The following is a 22,471-nucleotide window of genomic DNA, read 5'->3' on the forward strand; positions in this document are numbered from 1 at the left end:
CATCCCCTTTTCAAAAAACTTATATCCCAACACTATTATTTCTATAACCATAAACTAATATTTCTCTGAATTCAAAACTAGATTGGCCTCCTCACACCTCTGTAAGGCTTGAGCAAGATGTTTTAAGCATAGGTCATAAGAGTCACTGAACACAGAGAAGTCCTCCATGAAGATTTCAATCTCTATCTCAATTAAATCAGAAAAGATGGCATGCAGTGCTGAAAAGTTGCAGGTGCATTGTATAGTTGAAAAGACATCCTCCTGAAAGCAAAGGTTCCATAGGGGCCCGTAAAGTTGGTCTTGTCTTGGTCTTCTGGGGCTATGGGAATCTGATGGTACTCTGAATAACCATCTAGGAAGCGATAAAAAGGGTATCTTGCTAATCTAACCAGCATCTGGGCTAGAAATGACAAGGGAAAGTGATCATTCCTTGTGGCAAAATTTAGCTTCTTATAGTCTATACAAATCCTCCATCTGGTGATAATCCTACTAGGTACCAACTCATTCCTCCCATTTTCTACGACTGTCACTCCCTCTTTCTTTGGCACACGATGAATAGAGCTTACCCAAGCACTATCTGAGATGGGGTAGATAATGTCAGCATCAAGCCATTTTAGAATTTTTCTTTTCACCGCCTCTTTCATGACAGAGTTAAGTCTCCTTTGGAGGTTATCCTTAGGTTCATGTCGCTGTTATCCTTAGGTTCATGTCGCTCCTCAATCAAGATCTTATGCATGCAAAGGAATGGGCTTACACCTTTAATGTCAGCTATGGTCTACCCAAAGGCTTTTCTAAAAGTCCTAAGAACCCTCATTAATTTCCCCTCTTGCTCCTCACTCAAATTTGTCGAAATAATGACCGGCAATATTGATGGTTCTCATAGGTAAGCATACTTGAGATGGCTGGGTAGGGTCTTCAATTCCAACTCAGGGGCGGTCTTAATGGATGGTGGTATTCAAGAGTTCGAATCTCTCCAGCCGATTCTTCGCTATGTATTTGCTCCTCATCCACAATCTATCAGGCTCTGCTTGGTTTTCTTCTGAATTATCCATGAACTATCCATTTACAACTTGATCTACTATGTCAATCTTATGGCAGTGCTCTTCATTGGAATCATGAGGAAACCTTATTGACTATAGGAATATCAAAGGTCGTTTCTTGATCATTTACTCTTATAGTCAATTTCCCTTCTTAGACATCAATCATGGCCTGACCTGTAGCTAGAAAGGGTCGGCCGACTATCAAGGATATTTTCTTATTCTCTTCCACATCGAGCACCACAAAGTCTGCAGGGAATATGAACTTGTCCGCCTTCACTAAGACATTTTCAACAATTCCCGTAGGATAGTCTAAGGATCAGTCTACCAATTGTAAAGTCAAAATAGTCGCCTGAACCTTTCCTAGCTCAAGTCTTTTAAAGATGGATAGTGGCATCAGGTTAGCACTAGCTCCCAAGTCACAAAGGGCTCTTCATACAATTTTTTCTCCTATGGCACAATGAATGGTAAAGCTCAATGAGTCCATCTTTTTGGGTAACTTCTTTCGTAGAATGACCCAACATTCCTCAGTGGGGCCGTCTCAAAGTGTTCTAGACTTCTTTTCCTAGTCAAGTTATCTTTCATGAACTTGTCATAACCAGACATTTGTTCAAGTGCTTCAACAAAAGGTATGTTAATGGTCAACTGTTTGAACACCTCTTAAAACCTCGATAATTGTTTGTCCACTTTTTGTTTTTTTAATCTTTAGGAAAAAGATGGCGGTAGTCTTTCTTCAGGGTCAATCCTAATGGGTGAGAATAGCCTAGCCACTTCCTTTTCCTTCATTTCCAGTTCATCTCCTACGACCGTGCCTACATCAATGGGATCTTCTTTCCTAGGCGTAACTTTTAATTCTTTCCCACTTCTTAATTTGACAGTTTGAACTTGCTCCATCCCTTTCTCCCTGGGATTTATTTATCTTAGTATTGCTAGGCAATGCTCATAAGGGTTTATTATTCACTGAACTCGTCTGTTGTCCTAGTTGAGTTTCTAAATTCTTTATGGCTAAGGCCTGGGACTGTATTTGATTCCCCATTTGCATAATTAACTCCTCAATAGGTGACTTCTTTGGGATAGGTTGGGTGTTAGCTTGACATCCTGGTGGGTATTGTTGTTTTTAGGGTTGATTCCCTTGCTTATTTCCATGATAAGGTCAATTATTGAATTGTGATTCTGGCCCCATTGTTGGTGGTTATTGTTCCAAGAAAAGTTTGGGTGGTTTCTCCGGCCTAGGTTGTCAGTCTGTACATAATAATTATTATCATGATTTCCTATGGCGTTCACAGATTCTAAGTCCAACATGCTAGGATATACAACTAGCCTCAAATCCCGATCCATCATTGGGTGGAAATTCTTGCATGGGATTCATCCCTAGATTATCTAGCTTCTTAGAGATAACAACTACTTGGGTTGCTAAGATTGCTAACATGTCAGATTCATCGACGATTCATCGACGCTTGCTACATTATAAGGGGTTACTCTTTTAGCTACCCATTGAAAATTGTTAGTAGTTATTTCCTCGATCAATTGGTATACTCATCAAAAGGTTTAGACATTAAAGAATCTCCTACAACGGTATCAATGATAAACCTCAAAGATCGTACTAATCCGTTATAGAATGTTTGAATGATTAACCAGTCAGGTAGGGCATGAAATGGACACCTCCTAAGTAAGTCTTTGAATCTCTCCCAGGCTTCATGAATTGATAATATATCAATTTGATTGAATGGGGTGATCTCATTCCTAAATTTTACAACTTTGGATGGAGGGGAGTAATTAGCAAGAAACTTCTGGGCTAAGTCATTCCAGGTCATAATTGAGACTGAGGTAAGGGTATTAAGCCATACCTTAACTTTATCCCTCAGGGAAAACAAAAAAAGCCTCAGTCTAACGACATCGTTGGGTACACCGTTGCACCGGAAGGTGACACACAATTCAAGAAAATTAGCAAGCAGAATGCTGGGATCTTCAATGGCAAGTCCCCCAAACTGGTTGTTTTGAACCATAAAAATTGTGTGCTATGTATATAAATGCCCTTAAATAGAAATGAGGATAATCTAAAAACAAGTTAATTACTAAAGAAAAAAATATAAAGAATATAATGGAAAAGAAAAAACTCAAAAATGGCATGCACTTACAATGTCTGCAATCCAGCAATGGTGCCAATAGAGAATGGAATGCTTCCTTGGATGCTGTTTCCACTCAAGTTTCTATCAGAAAGTAACAGAATAAAGAAAACAAAGCTTAGAAACAAGTTTTTACATGCCTGAGACAAAACACGCAACTTTGATGTTGATGCAAGTCTGCAGATATGAAGCCTGGGTATGATAAGGTATAAAAAGAACTATACAGAAAATCTTAAAAAAAGAAAAAAGATATTGATACCAACAACATGAAAAAACGATAGGCATGCCTATCTGTAAATAATAGGGGCATTTATATTAACATATTTAACGCCTAGGCATTTATATTTATAGGCATACCACTCAAATCTTTATCAGCACATAAAAAATACCATCATCACAATTTTTTAAAAGTGATATACACCTTCTCATGCATAGTTTGATGATACCAAATGTTCTAAGTGTAAATATGAAATTTTACGCATTAGATATGTACATACATTAGAATTGTGTGGTATGCATGTAACTTTCCCTAATCAATATAAAGGCATGGACGGTCAAAGAAACTAACAATTCTCCTCGCATCAACCCCATTACATACTCTTCAAATTTTCGATCACAACATTGATTGTGATTTATAAGATAAGAAATATATGTATATAAAGTTAAATTAATTTTCATAATGAAAAAACAATTTATCAAGCATATGAAAAATAGAAGGATAATCAAACAATATTTAGATCACTTCTAAAAGTTTAGCATTATCCGCAGGTTCACCAACCAAAATTGTATATTATCTGAAAAATATCAGCATAGAACTATGTTCCACTGAAAAAATTATGATGCATTCAATTGATGATTAAACTATCTTAAAAATACTTGAAAACACTCAAAACACTTTTTCTGAGGATGCTAACAAGAATAGATAATTTTAATAATGCATTTAAAGATCATGGTTGTGGGCTCAAAAAATTCTGATGTCCCAAGGCTCTCTACATTGCTTGTATTGTTGAGAGAATTTTGGAGGGTCACATTTTCAGAAAATAGATGAGATAGTAAATAAGACACTAACCAGAGATTTCACCCTCATTTTGCGAGGAGTTTATGATTTAGGATTTGAGGTTCTCGAAAGGCGCAAGCCCCTATGGTTAATTACCCTTCCCGATGATGTGATAGCACTTTTGATTAAAGCTAGTGATTTAATATTGAACATTTAGCATATAGTAGCAACAAATTTTTAAGTCATAAATTTATCAATTAGAGCTTAAAGCAGATGGTAGAAAGTGATGACGAACCTAATCAAAATCTCATGTTCCCGTCGTCTCGGATCATCTTGGTCTCTGATCTACTTAGTCGGAGGAGGAGGTAGTCAACCCAACCTGACTGAAAGATCCTTGTCAGAAACCATGTGTTGCATCGTCCAAGAGAACCTTGTAAATCTGGGGTGGATATTTGTATAAGAGAATAAATTTAAGTCGTTATTAGTTAATAAAAGGTTTTATGCTAATCAATTGTATCATTATGGTTCACAACTCAAATGGTAGAAAAATCGTTGGGGAATATATAGGTTGTGGTCGTGATGTAATATAATAGTGTCATTTGGTGACAACAACCCGATCAGAGGGTTTTGGCATTAACTGGTACATTGTGGTATCATTTGGCGACAAGATCATATGGACACAGGATTCATGAAGCATCCTTATCAAGGTGTAATTAGTTTGATTATGAATATAGAGATACGCTTGATGTGGCATTCACTTTTTGTAAGATGAAATCAAAAGTTTCACCCTCGACAAACTGTTGTGGTGGGTAGATGAGAGTTTGCCTCAAGTCTTTTAAGTGATTTATTTTAACTTGAGTATTGACTTGAAAATTTAGATTGAATATCAGTTTGAAATTAACCCCTATAGTTGAGATTTTTAATTAGCACAACTATCATCAAGGATTTAATTGTTTGTTTTGAACCCTGTGAACTTTACATCGTACTTCATCACACTTGTAAAGGACCAGATAACATTGTCATATAATTAAACATGAACATTGTCAACTTTATCATGCGTAAAGAAGATTGGGTATATATACATATATACTATGTGAACTTATTCAAATAGCCATCAAAATTTAATTTTGAAAATATACCCATTCAGTTGAAACTTTCTATTGTTTTGGCTATCATCAAGGAAAATTCATATGGATTTCATCAATTTTGATGTTTTTAGAAATTATTCTTGTGGACTTAGTCCCAACAAAGAGAATTGCACTAGTGATTTGAACATAAATTCCTATATTTATGATTTGAAAAATGTTATTAAATTTACAAGACTCGTCGTCAACTTCATTTCTTATGAGGAGGATCGTACTAGTTGAGTGAGACTTACAACCCTGAGAGGCGCGATTGATTGAATTTTCAAAGTATGAATTATGTGAGTACTACGTGCAACATTGCCAAGCTATTTGTTAAAACATTTAGAATTGTAGGATCCAGTGGTGGACTTTTAAATTTTGAAATCTCCAGATTTGAATTATTTTTGAACCCTAGGAGCCTAAGTTTGAAAACCCAAATTTTAAATATTTTTAATACCCTAGAGATCTAAACTTTAAAGCTCAAATTTTTAAGTAGTTTAAGGAACATAAAATTTAAAAATCTTAAATTTATATTATTTTTAAAAATCCTAATAGCCTATATTTTAAAGCACCAAATTTCCAAATATTTTAAAACTTAAATGATCAATATTATTTTTTAATTATTTTATAAGTTTGAAAGTCCAAAGTTTCAAGTTATTTACAAATCCAAATCGCATAAAAATTTATCAGCCTCGCGGTGTCCAGCCCCGTCAGGGGACACAAGAGAATGCCAACATTTTCAGCTATGTTAAAAAGACTTGTTAATTAGCGCCTTGAAACAGTGCGGCTGGGGAGCAAAAATAAAATATTTAACCCACAATCTTAAAAGACGCAATAAGCCTTCAATGTACCCATAAAAAAAAATCAAATCACGAGCAAATATTTCTTCAAGCGGTATTTTACATTCCTCGAACTATATTTAATTCTCAAGGGAGGGTACTCAAATCAGACAAGATAAATTTTATTGCAAAATTTAAGAAAGAGTACAATGATGAATTCTCACAACAATAACACAAAAACGGTAAACGACATAAAACATATACAATGATCAAAATAACACATAAATGATAAAAGAAATAACAAAGCATGAAACAGAAAACAAAACTGTAAGGTGGCGAAACCGGCGATGCAGCAAGGGGTGGAGGTTGGGGGGGCGCTAGGTGGACTTGGTGGTTGCTAGGGGGACACAACAGTGATGGATGTGTGAAGGAGAGGATCCAGAGAGGTAGGCGGCCTACTAGAGAAGTCGACAGGGAGCTTGGCGTGTGGGAAGGTGCAGTCAAAAGTGGTGGAGGTCATTGGAGGGACCTGGAAGGCTAACAACCGGCTAGTGGACGCAGGGAGGAGTATCAGGACAGCGGTTGGGGTGGTGGAACGGTGAAACTTGCAGCGGGGAGGTGCCCGACAGGCGAAAGGATGGAAAAGCAGCGCTGAAAGGATGTTGGTGGCAAGGTAGGGTGGGGTAGTCACCACCTCAGACGGGGTACAACCGAAGCATTATCCACCGTCAGATACAGCTCTTGAAAGAGAGAATGCCTTGGAGGCAAACCTGAAGCCTGAAATCACAAAGAAAATACACTACTTATACCTGAGAAAAAATGTGCATAAATAGGGAAGACAGGAGGCAACCTAAGAAGGGAGGACAAAAAATTGAAGGGATTTGAAGAGACGAGCAAGAGCTAGGAGGAACTGCGGAAGATATGCGCACGAGGAGGAACTGAGTGGCGTGTGAGACTCGTGATGGAGAGTAGGGCGAGCGATTAAAATGAATCAGCATTTTAATGTTGTGGACCAGTCCGGTCCAGTAGCTGGACTGGAGCAATGTCACACCCGGTTGACTAGTGTGGATTTGGACCACCCCGCGTCAATCCCCCGGGGTTGAGGGAGCTTCGACATCATCCGTCGAAGCTTTCGGTTCCTCGTAGTAGAGAGTGATATTCGTGACATTGAATATTGTTGAAATTTTAGAGTGTTCTGGTAGATAAATTTTGCATGTGTTGTTGTTTAGTTTTTTTAAAATGCGGAAAGGACCAACGGATCGAGGCTTGAGTTTGCTATAAACTTTTCCCGGAAATCATTCTTTTCTTTGGCGGATCCACACGAGGTTGCCTTCTTGGAATGTTACATTTTTCCTGGATTTATTTACTTGAGTTTGATATTTATGGTTTTGCTTAGAAATTGCTGTCCCGCCTTCCTCATGGAGGTGCTGAATTTAGTAAGAATCTTCCATAACATCCTCGTTGATCTCTATTGGGGGTAGAGGTGGGATCAACTCAAGGGATGTGATTGGGTTGCGACAGTACACAATTCCGAATGGCGTGTGTCTTATGTTGTGGCTTGTTAATCTATTGTAGACAAATTTGGCTTGTTTCCCTATGAAGTATCGAAGGAAATTCCCAAGGCTCTTATTAACTACATCGATCTAGCCATTTGTCCAAGGAAGTGTTGCAAAACTAAATTGTAGTTTAGTACCTAATTTGTTCCAGAGTGTCTACCAGAAGTGGCTCAAAAATTTAACGTCTCGATCGGAAGTAATGTCTTGGGAATGTCATGAAGTCGAATGATTTTGTGGAAGTACAAATCAACAATATGAGATGCATCGAACTTTTGGTGGCAGACGAAATGCACCATCTTAGAGAAATGGTCAACTACGACCATGATAGAGTTCTTATCCCTTTGTGTGCGTGGTAGTCCTATGACAAAATCCATACTGACATTGACCCAAGGCGCTTCAGGGATCGATAATGGTGTGTATAATCTAGTATTTTGACCGCATGTTTTGGCGACATAACAAATTTTGCATTGTCGGAAGTGTTGCTCCACATCTCGTGTTAGTCGGGGCAAAAAAAATGCTCTCTCACGAGTGTGAGAGTTTTATCCCGGCCAAGATAGCCAATTAATTCGTTATTGTGGTTCTCTTGGATGATAGCTTCACGTAGTGAGTATCGCGGAACGCACAATTTGGTGTGGCGGAACAAATAGTCGTCCACTTGGTAGAACTGCCCGTGAGGTTTCTCCTGACATTGTTCCCAAATTTCCTAGAAGTCTTCACTGGTTTCATATAAGTCTTTTATAATTTCAAAGCCTACGACAAGCCCCTGCAAGGGTGCGATCAAAAGGTGACGGCGGCTCAGAGCGTCTGCAACGCGGTTCTGATTTCCAGCTTTGTGCTCAAGTACGAATTGGAATGACGCTAAAAATTGTACCCAAGTAGCGTGGTGCCCTTTGAGTTAATTTTAACTGATTAAAAATGTTAGAATTTCATGATCCGTAATAGGATGAACTCCGTGGTGAGTAGGTAATGACTACTGTGTTCTAGAGCTCTAACAATGAAATAAAATTTTTTGTCATAAGTGGAATATTTTCGTCGAGTTTAATTTAGTTTTTTGCTAAAATAGGTTATGGGGTGACCATCTTTACTTAGCACAGCGTCAATGCCTATGCCGAAAGCATCACACTCAACCTCAAATGGTAGGTTGAAATCAGGTAAGGCAAGAACTGGGGCTTAAGTTACATTTTCCATCAATATGTCGAAGTTAATCTGGGCTGTGACCGTCCATGTGAATTCTTTTCGTTTCAATAACTCCGTGAGAGGGGCGGTGAAGTGTTGAAGTTGCAAACAAAACTTCGGTAGGAGGCCAACCCCAAAAATTGGCGAAGCCAGTAAAATATTGTGTTGTGGTCCAGCTTACGATTGCCTCGATTTTTGTTGGGTCTAATTGTATCCCCGTGCTAGACACAATATAGCCCAAAAAACAGACTGTGTGTGAGGAAGTGACACTTCTTGGGGTGGGAGTACAATTGCTTGGATCGTAGGACCTCTAATACCACACCTAGGAGCTACAGGTGTTCTTCTTGGGATCTACTATAAACCAAGATGTCACTGAAGTAGACAACCATGAATTTCCCAATATGGGCTTCAAAAACTTGATTTATTAAGCGCATGAAGGTGTTGGGCGCGTCGGACTAGTCGAAAGGCATGATTGTCCATTCATAAAGGTCATCTCTTTTCTTGAAGGCGGTCTTCCACTCGTCTCCTGCTCGCATTCTGATTTGATAATAACCACTCCGCAAGTCAATTTTTTAAAAGACGATGGCGTCGTACAATTGATCCAAGAGATCATCAAATTGTGGTATGAGAATGCGATATTTGATTGTAATTTTGTTGAAGATGCGACTGTTAATGCACATTCGCCAGAAACCATCTTTTTTGGGTACAATGAGGGCGCCGACAAGAGCATGGACTAGTGTTTTCGCGGCTAATCCTCTCTTAAAAAGGTTTTGCATCTGACGTTGGAGTTCCTCGTACTACGCAGGTCGTAATCGGTAAGCGGGTCTATTTGGTAGGATTGACCATTGTATAAGATCGATGGCATGTTGGATGTCACGTAATGGAGATAATCCGTCTAGGAGATCGTCGGTCATGACGTCTTGGAAATCATGTAGAAGTGGTTTAAGTTGTGCGGGTACCTCATCATCTGTGCCAGTACCTTCTAGGAGGACGAGGACTAGTGCTATAGGTGCATCGCGAACTGATTGTAAGAAGGCATCCCGTGAGATTAATACGCCTTCAGTGTCAATCATGGTCCACGCATCTTTTATAGGCAATAATATGTTGCATTTTCCATCCTTCTTAAATGCGTATGTGTTTTTGAAGCCATCATGTTGTGTTTTTTGGTAGAATTGCCATGGTCTCCCCAAAAGGAAGCCAGCGTCCACTAGGACTACATCACATCACACTTACTCTTGCAGTTGGTTGCCCATGAAGAATTCGACTAAGACTTGTTGATCGACGTGATTCTCGTTCCCTTTTTGAGCCAGATGAGAGTAGGATTGCAAAAGTTTTTTTTTGGCTAAGACAAACTTCTTGAACATTAGGGTAGATACGACGTTTTCGTAACTACTGTCATCGATGATTAAACTGCAAATTTTGCCCTTGACAGTGTATGTAGCACGAAAAATGTGCGCAGTCATGACAAATCTCTATCAAGTTTTGACTGAAGAATTCTCCATATGACCAATAGTTCGTCTTCGTCCCAACAGAGAGGAAGTGCTTCTTTTGAACCATACTTAGATTGGGTTTCCTCGATTTTCTCGACCTCTTCAACAACGCCTTTTTCAGTAAAAGTGGCAACGCGGGTGGTGAGGAAGTTGGCGGAGATGTGGCCATACCTGTGGCACCTAAAACATTTTCATGTGGGAACTGTCCCGGAGGAACCTATCGAGTTTCGTGCCGCTCGTTGTGGTTTTTGTACTTCTTGGTACTGACTTGTCAACTTCCAACGTAGACTTGAGGGTAGATATGGTTTGAGGCGATGGTTTGAATGTCGACGACTGTCGGAAGGATTTGTGAGAGTTAGCTTGCTTCTATTGTCTTTCTACTTTTGATGCAAGTCTGGACATCGTTTAGCGCCTGTATGGCCAGAGTTGTACATTGTTGCTAATGACGTGTTTTTAAGCCTTCGAGATAGCGGGCAAAAGGGTGCTACTCTTGCTTGATCAGGTTGTACTTCATCAATAGATGATCAAATTGTGCCATGAATTCCTGAACAAACAGATCACGCTGCTGCAAGTTATAGAGTCGGAGGAACATATTCTGGCAAAAGTGGGGCGACATGTTTTTTTTTTTTTTTTATTTTGCATTGCCCTCTTTGTTTTGGCCCATTTAGTGATCTTGTCGTCCCCGTCGCGTTGATGTTGCTGTTGCAAGTTGTCCCACCATAACAATGTGCTTTTCTTCAATTTGATTGTAGCAAGGTTAACTCATTTGTCCTCGGGTACCTACTTGTAGTCAAATATGTGTTTGATCGCTTGCAACCAGTTTATAAAGTAGTTGTGGTCCATGCTTCCATCGAATTCCGGTACGTCTGTTTTGATGCCGAAATTTTGATGGGTATCGAACATGGGTTACTTGCATGGCCTCTTGTGATAGTGAATGCCAAACCGACATAGGCGATAATCATCATCGCCAAGAAACGGATTTAGGTTGTCCTTACGGTTTCCTCTTCGACTCTCGATCTCATGATCGATAGTAATGTCAACTTGAGTCATGTCGTTCATCTCGACCCAATGTTGTTGTAAGCAGCAAATCTCTTGTTGAATTTCCTCTTGGGTTCGGTTCGGTGCGTATCGGCGTGGCAGCATGATCGGAAGTGATTTGGAAAAGAGACGAGGGATGGAAGAAGGAAAAGACAAGAGAAGAGGGGGCAACAAGAGGAAGAGGTAAAAGAAGAGGGAAAAAATTTTGGGTGGCTTGGGCAGAGGCAGATACTAGGGACCCCTAGGTTAGGACTAAGGTTGAGCTGACTCTAATACCAAATGATATAGGATTTAACTCAAATCACGAATCGGACATGACAAATTTTATTGCAGAATTTAAGAAAGAGTACAATGATGAATGCTCACAACAATAACGCATAAACGACATAAAACATAAACAATAATTGAAATAATACATAAATGGTAGAAGAAATAGCAAAGCAGAATTTAACTAAGCAAGAAACATAAACAGTCTTGTAAGGTGGTGGAACCAGTGATGCAATGAGCTGTAGAGGCTGACGAGCCGCTGTAAGGCGGCGGGGGGGGGGGGGGAGGGGCTAGGTGGACTCAGTGGCTGCTAGTACGACGCACGCAGCGTCAAACATGCTCCGAGAGGTGGAACGGTCTGCTGACAAAGTTGACAGAGAGCTTGGCGGGTGGGAAGGTGTCGTCAGGAATCGGCGGAGGTCGTTGCAGGGACCCTGAAAGGCTGACGGCCGGCTAGTGGATGCAGGGAGGAGTGTTAGGACAATGACTGGGGTGGGGGAACGATGAGACTCGTAGCAGGGAGGTGACCGACAGGCAAAAGGGTGGAGGAGCAGTGCTGAAAGGATGCCAACAGCAAGGTAAGGTGGGGGAGGTAGTCACCACCTCAGGCGGGATATAGCCGAAGCACCATCTACCGTCAGATACAGCCCTTGAAAGAGGGAATTCCTTGGAGGCAAACCTGGAACATAAAATCACAAAGAAAATCCATTGTTTATACCCGAGAAAGAAAGTGTATAGATAGGGAAGACGGGAGACAGCCTAGGAAGGAAAGAGGAGAAGAAATGGAAGGGACTTGAAGAGGTGAGAAACGACTAGGAGGCTCAGGGGAACATTAGGGTGTGGGGAGGAGGCAAGCTGGGCGTGAGAATTGAGATGGAGAGTAGGAAAAGTGATTAAAATGAAGCAACAATTTAATCTCGTGGATTGGAGCAATGTCACGCTCGACTGACGGACGTGGATTTGGACCACCCTGTGTCATTGAAGGAGATGACGATTGTGTTCGAATTTATAAAGAAAAGGCTAATGTATGTATGTGTCTGTGTAATTTTCTTTTATTGGCATAAAATTTACCATTTTTTATTTGTCCAAGAGACATTTTGTAATTTTTTACTTTGTTGCCTTGGGAACTCGGAATACATTTAAAGTTCATTCCCCTCGCAATGTCATTTGTAGTGGAATAAGAATTCAAATATTCAAGTTTGAAGGGAGGACTATAGGGTAGCGCTTCGGTTGTCGCCATTTAGCTCCACCTCAGCAAGAAATGGGAAGAAAAATTAAGAAAACCATGTTGGTTGCTTTGAAGTGGTCCAAATTCTAAGTTCCTGACATTCTTTATTGCTCTTGTAAGTTTTGTTCTCTAATTTCCCTAGTTATAAAATGATATAAAGTCCCATAAAGATGTCACCGATAAACTCCAACTCCATGCTAAAGAAGTCATGATTAAAGAAAGTAACATAAATTTAATGTTTAAAACAACACCATGTGATGTACGAGCAACGAAATCAAAAATTTCATGCCTTCAATTTGGATTATAATAAAAAACACTGAGAAATAGATAACCATTTCCATCAAACACTACAAAAATAATCTAAAGCGGAAAAACACTACTCACAGTTTACCAAGTGAAAACCAAGAAGACATTGCCTAGATTTTAGAGAGGAAGCTATCACAGACTTTGAACATGGCATGAATCTAGGTGACTTCATCAATTGGTCGTACACATTTTTTTTTTTTACATACAAAACTGTAAAAGGCAACCCTATATATCCATATATCTCTATATATATATAGTTTCATCACAAATATAGCAAGTCCAACACTTCCACTTTTTATTTTTATATTATAAAATCATATACGGTAAATGGAAATTCTGATTTCTACGTGTGAAATATCCGTTTGAATAGAGATATTTTCATATCAGATAGGTCGGTACCTCAGAAGTATCAGATAACTAAACTTTTTGTTATTGCACGATGAAAACAATAACCGTCTACAAAAATTAAAATTGTAGAAAAAGTTTACTTGTTCACTGAATAAAAAATTTCAAGTACGTACATGCTCTCCAGATGTTTTAACTTGGATATATCACTCGGCAAAAAGCCCTTTAAACCTTGGTTATCAAGTCCACTGCAGGTCAAGAAGAAAAAATTTCAGCTCCATGGACAAAGAAGAATGACTGAAGTAAATTCAAATATTTGTAACGGCACATAGTGCGTGGTTAATAAAACTAAAACAAATTTAAAAGAAGGAAAAGTTATGAAGTGGTTACCGAGATTAAAGAAGTTAAAACAGCTCAAAACAAAATGCATCCAACACAACTGAATAGCTAATGGGCCATTTAGGATTTTTTTCTTTTTTAAGTTTTGATTTGAAATAAAACAAGCTTGATAGTGGTAGTTATTTGTAAAAACATTCAAAACACCTTGTTTGGAGTGTTTTTCAAAATAAATAAATAAATAAATAAATAAAAACTAACCCAACATTTTATTAAATGTAAAACAAAGCAAAAAAGATTCCAAATAAACCATAAAGCTCTGAGTTACAAAATCTTGGCCCATATTTGTACATCAACATCAAAAAACATGGCTTAGTGTCAATGAAGAAGCCTTAAAGACGACCATGTCGAAGCAATCAACTAGTGAACAAAAGCTAATCTTGGTCATGAAGTTGAGACCTTAAGCTCCTTTGCCTACTTTTTCAACAAAAAATCATCTCCTTTTGAATTGAAGACATTTTTTTTCCTATCAACTATGAATAAAATTGTAAGAAAAAAAAACGGACATCTCATTTGCACTAACATATTTAGCACTCATTCACTATAAAATGATTTAGCTTCAATCCACCGTCTAGTACTTCCAAATATTTTATTGGTAATCATATAAAATGGAGCAGTGAGATGAATAATAAGCATGATGGGGCACATGAATCTGTTTCCTTGTGTTTCTCTCAGTCTACATTTTATGCTATGAAAATTTATAAGCATTAAAAATAATTTCATCGCTTAATTTGTAAACTAGTTATTTTTTGTTAATGATTTCAAAAACACTAAAGGAACAAAGAAATGGAAAAGATATTTATTTTTTGTTAATGAATTCAAAATCACTAAAGGAACAAAGAGAATGCAAATACTTCTCCATCCAATTGTATCTGGTAATCACCTAAATTACATAGATAGCACTCAAAACTTTTCTATTCATGATACTAGCACCCTAGTTCATCCGTTTTTCAAATTCTCACTCTAATATCAAAATTCACAATAAAAATCTAAACCTAGTTTTGTAAATATCAAAGTTTCTATGAATATAATTCTCCGGTGTGTGTGTGTGTGCGCGCGCGCGCGCGCGTGCGGGCGTGAGCGGGGTGTGTGCGCGCATGCATGCAATGCTATCCCAAAAACTGAGGCACAAAATATGTCAACTTGAACTTGCTTCACAAAAGTTGAAATCATGAGATTTAGTGAATTTATCGAATGGTTGCTCTTGAGAAGCATGGATAGAATATAAATAATAGAAGAGGCAATCTATTTACAAGATAATCAATTTCAATATGTTTGGTCCACTCATAATAGACATCATTCAGAGTAATGGCAATTGTGCATTATTGTAATAATCTAACGAAAGAAGGAGCAACATAAACACTATTCATCAACAAAATTTCAATAAATCTCATTATAAATGAAGCTCAATTTAACATACTTGGTACAATCACACTTTATCAAAAAATCCACTAAATCAAAGCAGTGTTCAAGCAATGCATCAAATTTTTCTTGAAAACAATATGAAGTCTTACCCTTATTAGAAAAAGAGACCATCAAACAATAAAAACTTTCAGGAACTAAATTAATTGTTCCTTCAAAGATGAGGGTGTCAGTATTGCACAACTAGAGAGTAGTTCTCCAGGCAAAGTTGACATCATTGTGTTAATATAAGTATTGGTCTAAGAAGATTATAAGATAATTAAGCAAAAGTAAATTTTTTCCTGAAAATGACATGGTGAGAAATTCAGAGCCACTGTAATACAGGATCCTGATAAGGGTAGCTCTTAAACTCAAGGTTGCAGCATAATAAATAGCAAATATGAGATTTCCTTCAAAGTTTCTTTCACTCTGGAGGACAAAACAAGCACACTCAAAATAAAAAAGAAAGATTTACATACACAACACTCAATTCTTATGTATTTACATATCCAACACCTAACCTTCAATTTTCAAATGTATGCCTCCTTACCGGTGCATGAAAAGGCGCATTTCACCTTTTAAAAGTTAAAATAGTGGTATTTTTTTATGTGATCTGAATTATTTGGGGTGTAAATGTAAAAGTAAAGTTTAGGCGTTAGATACGTAAATACATAAGAATTGGGTGGTATGATGAAAATGCCCCAATCAAAACTATGGTCATAGATCCTATCATTGAGACGATCATAATGAGACTGATGTGACATAGTAGTAGTAGTAGAAGAAGAGATTTGATTAATATATTTGTTGTTGTGAGGGTAGCCTCTCTCCAAAAATATTTAGGTTGGAGCCAGACAAAAGCAAGACACAAGTAATGCTAAGAAAATAATAGTATTTGTGTTCACTTCAACAATTTTATATCAAGTGAGAAAAAAAACATGGGATAATGTTGCAAAGTTGAAAAAGTGATGGAGTGGTGCGGAATACTTGACTTCGAAAGCATTATAAAAACACAGAGTTTTGGCATGGCAAGAAAACTAGATATAAATAATATCAGCAAAATTAAAATAAATTAAAAAAATTTGAAACCATTTTTTAAGCAAACATATGAGAGTAAAAAAAATAATCAATATTGAATATGACAAAATATTGGGATCCACCAGTTGAAGTGAACAAGCTTAAAAGTATAATAACACAAGTCATTATGATGAAAGGATAATACAAGGCTTTGACAGCCAAAAAGAAATACTAGTTATGCTATAATGACGAGACACTAAATGGCTGCCAAAAAAAATATTATGAAGAGACTCAAAAGTGACATGACCAAGATGCGAATGACAAAGACTAAGTGGCATGTTGTTAGTACAATCAGCATATAAATTGGTTTTAGATGAATGCAAATTAGACTGAAAAAAAAAAAAAATCACATCCCAATTCACATAATTTTTAAAAAGACAATGTTTAAATAAAATGTTTTTTAAACTCAACCGTAATATACCTCATCTATTAAGAGAGGTGGATGACAATACTAAATCATAAGCAACATAATATGCCATGGCTTATCAAAACCTTTTATGGATAGCTTTATGCCATTCTTAATGAGTGCTACATGAGGTGTTGAACAATTGCATAATTCTTCGTACAAATATCTAGAGCAACATGATATAAAAAAATAACAATTTCAGGCCTTTAGTTATTGAAATAATTTGGGGCAATGCTATGTTTAAAACAAGTTATACAGTTTAATGGGTAAAGAGTAGTATGAATTGGTGATATCTTTTGAAATTCAACTCAATTATCATTTACCTGGAAGGCCTTAGGGGTTTGGTGTTATTTATCATGCTTAATATGTGGAGTAATAAAACATACTACCATATTGAAAGTATTGTTACACTCCTATTCTATATTTAGTGGTGTGACCACCAGCCCTAGACTTGGAGTAGATCCCTTAATACCTTATATAATTTTCAATATTTCACTATTTCAAATTTAAATACATAATTATAATTTAATATTAATCATAATTTAATTATATAAAAAATAAAAATATCACAATTATATTTATTATTTCAAATACTTAATAACCATTTTTATTTCTCATAAATGTTAAAATTGTCTTCTCCCCTTGTGTGTCCGAACCTCATAACTCTCATATTCTCTTCTTCCACACCCAAGTTCCTAAAACCCTAATATTCTCACCCTTTAACAACCAATTCCTGAAACTCTCATCATCTCCTCTTCCATGCCCAATTTTTCAAAACCTTCATTTTCTCCCCCATTTCACCTATAAACTCTTGAAACCCACATCTTCTGCCCTTCTTCTCCCCTTTCACACCCAAAGCACCGAAACCCTCATCATCTTTTTCAGTCACACTAAATTTCAGAAACCCTCATGTTCTCCCCTTCCACACCCAAATTCTCGAACCTTCAAGATACAACGCCTCCAATACAACGCCTCCAAGAGATCACAAAAAAAAAAAAAACAAAAACAATGAAAAGCTAAAACTAAACATGAGTCAACTAAGTACACCATTGTCCATAAAAAATTCCTCGACCCAGAAAAAAAAATGGACTATCTTTGAAGCATGATCTTGATATTCAAAACTTTTGAGATTATTTACCCCCACCAAAGAGATGAAATTCAATGAGTATAATATTATCTGATTCCCAAAATACCCTTGATTATACAAACAACGCACTTCAAAGACATGAAAGCTACTTACTCTTGAGGTCAAGAACACTCTCGCATAAAAAGGACCTTGTTATAGTGGATTAACATTCCAAAGTTGATATTTTAATAACATTTCAGACACACAATTGTAAACAATAAACAATAGATTGAACGAATATATTACAAAGCATTGATTCTTAATTTAACCTTGAATTCAATGATGAATATCAATCATTCAAAATTAATGATATTTGTTACCTTGCAAAAAAGTTTCATCATAAAAACTTCACAAATCAAAAAAAACTACACTTAAGAAATTAACTGGAGCATTTTCAAATTGAAGTTCATCAAAATCCTTTTTTAAAATCTTTCAAAAATTTTCGATCTATGCCAAATATTGGCAAAGATGAGAAAATTGATCATATATTCTTTTTATGAATTAATGAAATCAGTTGGTCTTGATTCTACTTGTTTTGACTGCAACAATAGATATGAATTTTTCAAAATTATTATTGCTCATATAATGTTGCAAAATATCATTGAAGATAACTTCCTTTCAAGTTCATTGATAATGTATATTAAGAAAGATATGACAATGAAATTAAAGGTAGAATTAATGGTAAATAAATTTCATATGATGAAAGAGTTTCAAGGAGAATTCATACATCTAGCTATAATTATTAGATTAAAAAAAGAATTCCTTTTGCATGTAGATTGTTCTTATTTATAAACTTTTTATTTAGTCTTTGTTTATCTATTTGTGTTAGTTTAGAAAGTCAAACTTTTAATTTCTTGTATTTTTCATAATTTTTCATTATGCCAACCCACTCTTTAAACCTTGGTACCACCACTGTATATTAAACAAACACCACACTTTCCACGGAATCAGTATCTATGTTGTTCATAGAATAATTAATGGTATCTAGGTTTGGAAGCAAACAAATTGCAAACCAGCGAAAAAAAAAATGTTTTCTTAAAAAAAAAAAGCAAACTTAAAGTTGCCTGTTGATGCTCTGAATTGGGTTTTTATTAAACAAAATAATTGGTTCTCATCACAACCATGGAAGAGGTGAAGCACATTTTTTCTCAGACTTCACACACAAATCAAAATTATAATAGCAATGTTTTAAATACTAAATAGCAAAAAGCATTAGCAAAAGAAAGACTGAAAAAAAAATTCAATTAAAAAGATATTTATAATCCATTTCTAACTAGATATAAAACTGGAGATTGCAATAAACCAAAAAATAAAAAAGCCTAAGATTGAGAAAGTACAGGCCATCTATGACCCATCTCACACTCTTCTTGTCATATTGGCAGTCCACTCCACTCCAGGGATGTTGTTGGGGAACACATGGATCACCATTCCAGCCAAGACGAAGTGGAAGACCCAGTGATGCCTTTAAAGTTTGCAAAGTGCTGACTATGAAATATAAAAGAACTTCAATTAGAAGCATCGCCAGAGTTATCTTCATGTAATCGAGAACTAATCAAATAACATTTCTTTACTATCATAATCATAACTGTTGTTATCATTTATAATTAATGTAAAAGTCAACCAAATATGCTAATCAATTTTTCAGTTTAGATTTTATTTGAAATCTATCTTGGTTTCATCTAAAACCAATCGATTTTTTCAATTTTGGTTGTTACGTGAGCTTTGGTAGAGTTCGACCAAAAGTGAAAAGCTTCACCATAAAATTTTGGTCAAAACTTTGTTGAAATTCTCAAGCACGTCAGAAGTCTCATAGAAAGAATAGAGCAAGCTTTCATGCATGTAGTAGTCATATTCCAAGTTCATTGCTAATGAGCTCGAACCATTAAAAATTTGGAAGAATTACATACATACCACTCTATTCCAACATATTTACATATTAACACCTAAAAATCAAATTTTGCATACATGCCTCCATGCGTGAAAAAATGTATTTCACTTTTTAAAAGCTAAAAGAATGATATTTTTATGTGATATGAAAAGTTTTGGTGGTATAAATGTAAAAAACAAAGTTTAGGTGTTAGATATGCAAATTAAATGTAAAAAACACAAAGTTTAGGTGTTAGATATGCAAATACATAAGAATTAGGGAGCATGTATGTAAATGCCCCTAAAAAATTTCAAATAAAAAGTCAACAGTAGTGCTATTATTGAGACTTCTCTACAAATTTACATTCATTATGCTAATGTTAGCAGAAGTGTATGCGAGTCCAGAAATCACTTATTTACTTTAAACATGTCTTTTACATACTATGACTCTTTTGTGTAAATCAGAAGCCTGAAATCATATTATAAAATTCAGGAGTAACAGTTATAATTTTGTTATTAGGAACTTATGTGATTTAGTAAATTTAACAATTTTAGATTATATATAATCAGAAACTGAAATTCAATTAATTGAATATAAATACATTAAATTTCAAATTCTAAATCATGAATATTTTAAAATACCAAATGAAAGAATAATATAATTCATAACCCAAACTATTGAAATAATTGAAGCTATCAAAACTGTAAATTCAAAGATATGTCTGAAACCGAGTTGGAAACCCTTGTTGCTAATCTTCCCACCCCCCAAAAAAGAAAAGAACAGAACAAAAATGGAAATATTACAATTATTTTCCAGTAACTCAGATTGAAATGAATAAAGGTCCTGCTAAGTGTTACTTTGTTGAAGATTGATGAAGATACACCCTGACAAAAAGTTTCTTATTTTCCTTCTCTTTTTGTTTTCATTTTTCTTTTTTATTTTTCGTTTTGCCTTTTCTTTTTCTTTCTGTGTGAAGTACATATAAAAGGTTCGCTTATTTAATGAGCAAAGACACTAATGAACAATACAAAGCAATATGAAAGTCCCTCAAACAAAAAAAAAGCTCGTAAACATCTATTGTGCTAAAAGATGAAGAATGTCTCGGTCAATGATTTGAAAATTAGTTGCTAAAATTTTTCAGTATTCCGGACTTCTATAGTTGTCACGACCCAGTTTGGAGTTTGGAATAAATCAAGACGGGGACAGACGGTTGGACGGCGGGAACTAAGTTTTCGATATTCATTTACTATTTAACAAATGAAAGAACCACTAATCAAATAAAATTAAAACAATATAATCAAATTTACATCGTTCCCGATTGTTAGCATCTTTTATAAACATTATCCCTTATACAACTCATCTTTCAAACACTTAATTAAACCCAAAATATTCGTTTAAAAATAACAGTGAGTTAACAAAGTCAGTGAATATTCATACTCCTAAATTACAGTAATACAAGAGAAAAGAAAGTAATATGCATGTCAGTTAAGTTTTTAATAAATCAATAGAAATATTTGATGTTATTCAAAAAATCTTACTATATCAATATCGTTATATATCCGTACAATTGTCATAAGAACACCGTCTAAAAATTATATTGGTTAAGGTATTTCAATATTAATATCTTTTTTCATTTACAAGCATGGGTACCTTAGCGTTCCCTTGCTAGTACAATAAAGAGGTGACTCCATTCAAGTCAACCATACACATACAAGCACACTATAAAAATATTACTTTCTAATAATGAATATTTCTTTTTCATTTGCATAGCAATTAATATTCTTGTACATGATTCAATGATTAATTAAACAAAGCTAAGCACACGTCATTCTTACAATATGAACAAAATTCAATAGAATAATAAATCATGGGTATGCAACACTATAACAATGATAGTAAATGCATTAGTTCGAGAAGAAACAAAATATTACCTATAGCAAAAAATTATGAGTGCTCACCTCAATTTTGATTAACTTGTTGTTTAATTTGTCAATACATCGATTTTTAAAATTGGAAGCCTAAAAATAAACATGATATAAAATTTAATTTATTTATTATTTTAAATAAACTATTAATGTTTCATTATTATTTAAGTATTAAATTTTCATTATTTTACTTTAGTGATCTAACTTATTTTTCTATTCAATAAAAAGAAATATATATAAATATCTTTATAATATTAATAATTTTATTATTAAATCAATTTAAATAAACATTACCGTCTTTGGTCAAATCCTATCCACGCGAGAGAAGCTCCCCACACAACTATCTTCTTCCTACATGCGAGGGCTCGGCTTCGTCCCTCTCTCTACAGCATGAGCTCATCTCTTCTTCTTCCTTCCTCTCTACACTCTAGATCAGAATCGCACGAGGACTCTTACACAAAGCCACGACATCTAGTTCGCTTCGTCTCCTTCCTCCTCTACTCCTAACTCGCCTAGCTCTCTCAAAGCTCGACGACATTGTGAGAGAGTCTCAACATCATCTCTGCCTTCGCACGACATGGGAGTTGCTCGACGCCTCCTTTGCTTGACACAGACGTCGACCCCTTCTCCTTTGTCGTCCCCCTTTCCTTCGCACGCTGCTCGACTTTCAAGTAAGTTGATCTCACCTTTGCCTCCCTCGAGCGCATCCCTTTATAGATTGAAAGTAAATTTTGGTTTCCCGACTCCTCGCTTCACCTCCCCTCTTCAGCTTCCCAACTGTTTGATACCTCTCCCTCTTTTGACTAC

General features: G+C 36.0%; 1 protein-coding gene across 2 annotated transcripts in view; it reads right to left on the reverse strand.

Moving 5' to 3' along the window:
* The window catches only part of LOC110020277 (putative leucine-rich repeat receptor-like serine/threonine-protein kinase At2g14440), a 45,158-nt gene that overhangs the window by 13,907 nt on the left and 8,780 nt on the right, over positions 1-22,471 (reverse strand). For both annotated transcript variants that reach the window (XM_020718323.1, XM_020718324.1), the window contains exons 3-5: positions 19,210-19,357; positions 13,646-13,717; positions 3,176-3,247 (exon numbers count right to left, since the gene is read on the reverse strand). In XM_020718323.1, the coding sequence (XP_020573982.1) occupies positions 3,176-3,247; positions 13,646-13,717; positions 19,210-19,357 (292 nt within the window). The remainder of the gene's footprint in view (positions 1-3,175; positions 3,248-13,645; positions 13,718-19,209; positions 19,358-22,471) is intronic.

The sequence above is a fragment of the Phalaenopsis equestris genome, unplaced genomic scaffold (assembly GCF_001263595.1).
Source record: "Phalaenopsis equestris unplaced genomic scaffold, ASM126359v1 Scaffold000094, whole genome shotgun sequence".
NCBI classification, from domain to species: domain Eukaryota; kingdom Viridiplantae; phylum Streptophyta; class Magnoliopsida; order Asparagales; family Orchidaceae; genus Phalaenopsis; species Phalaenopsis equestris.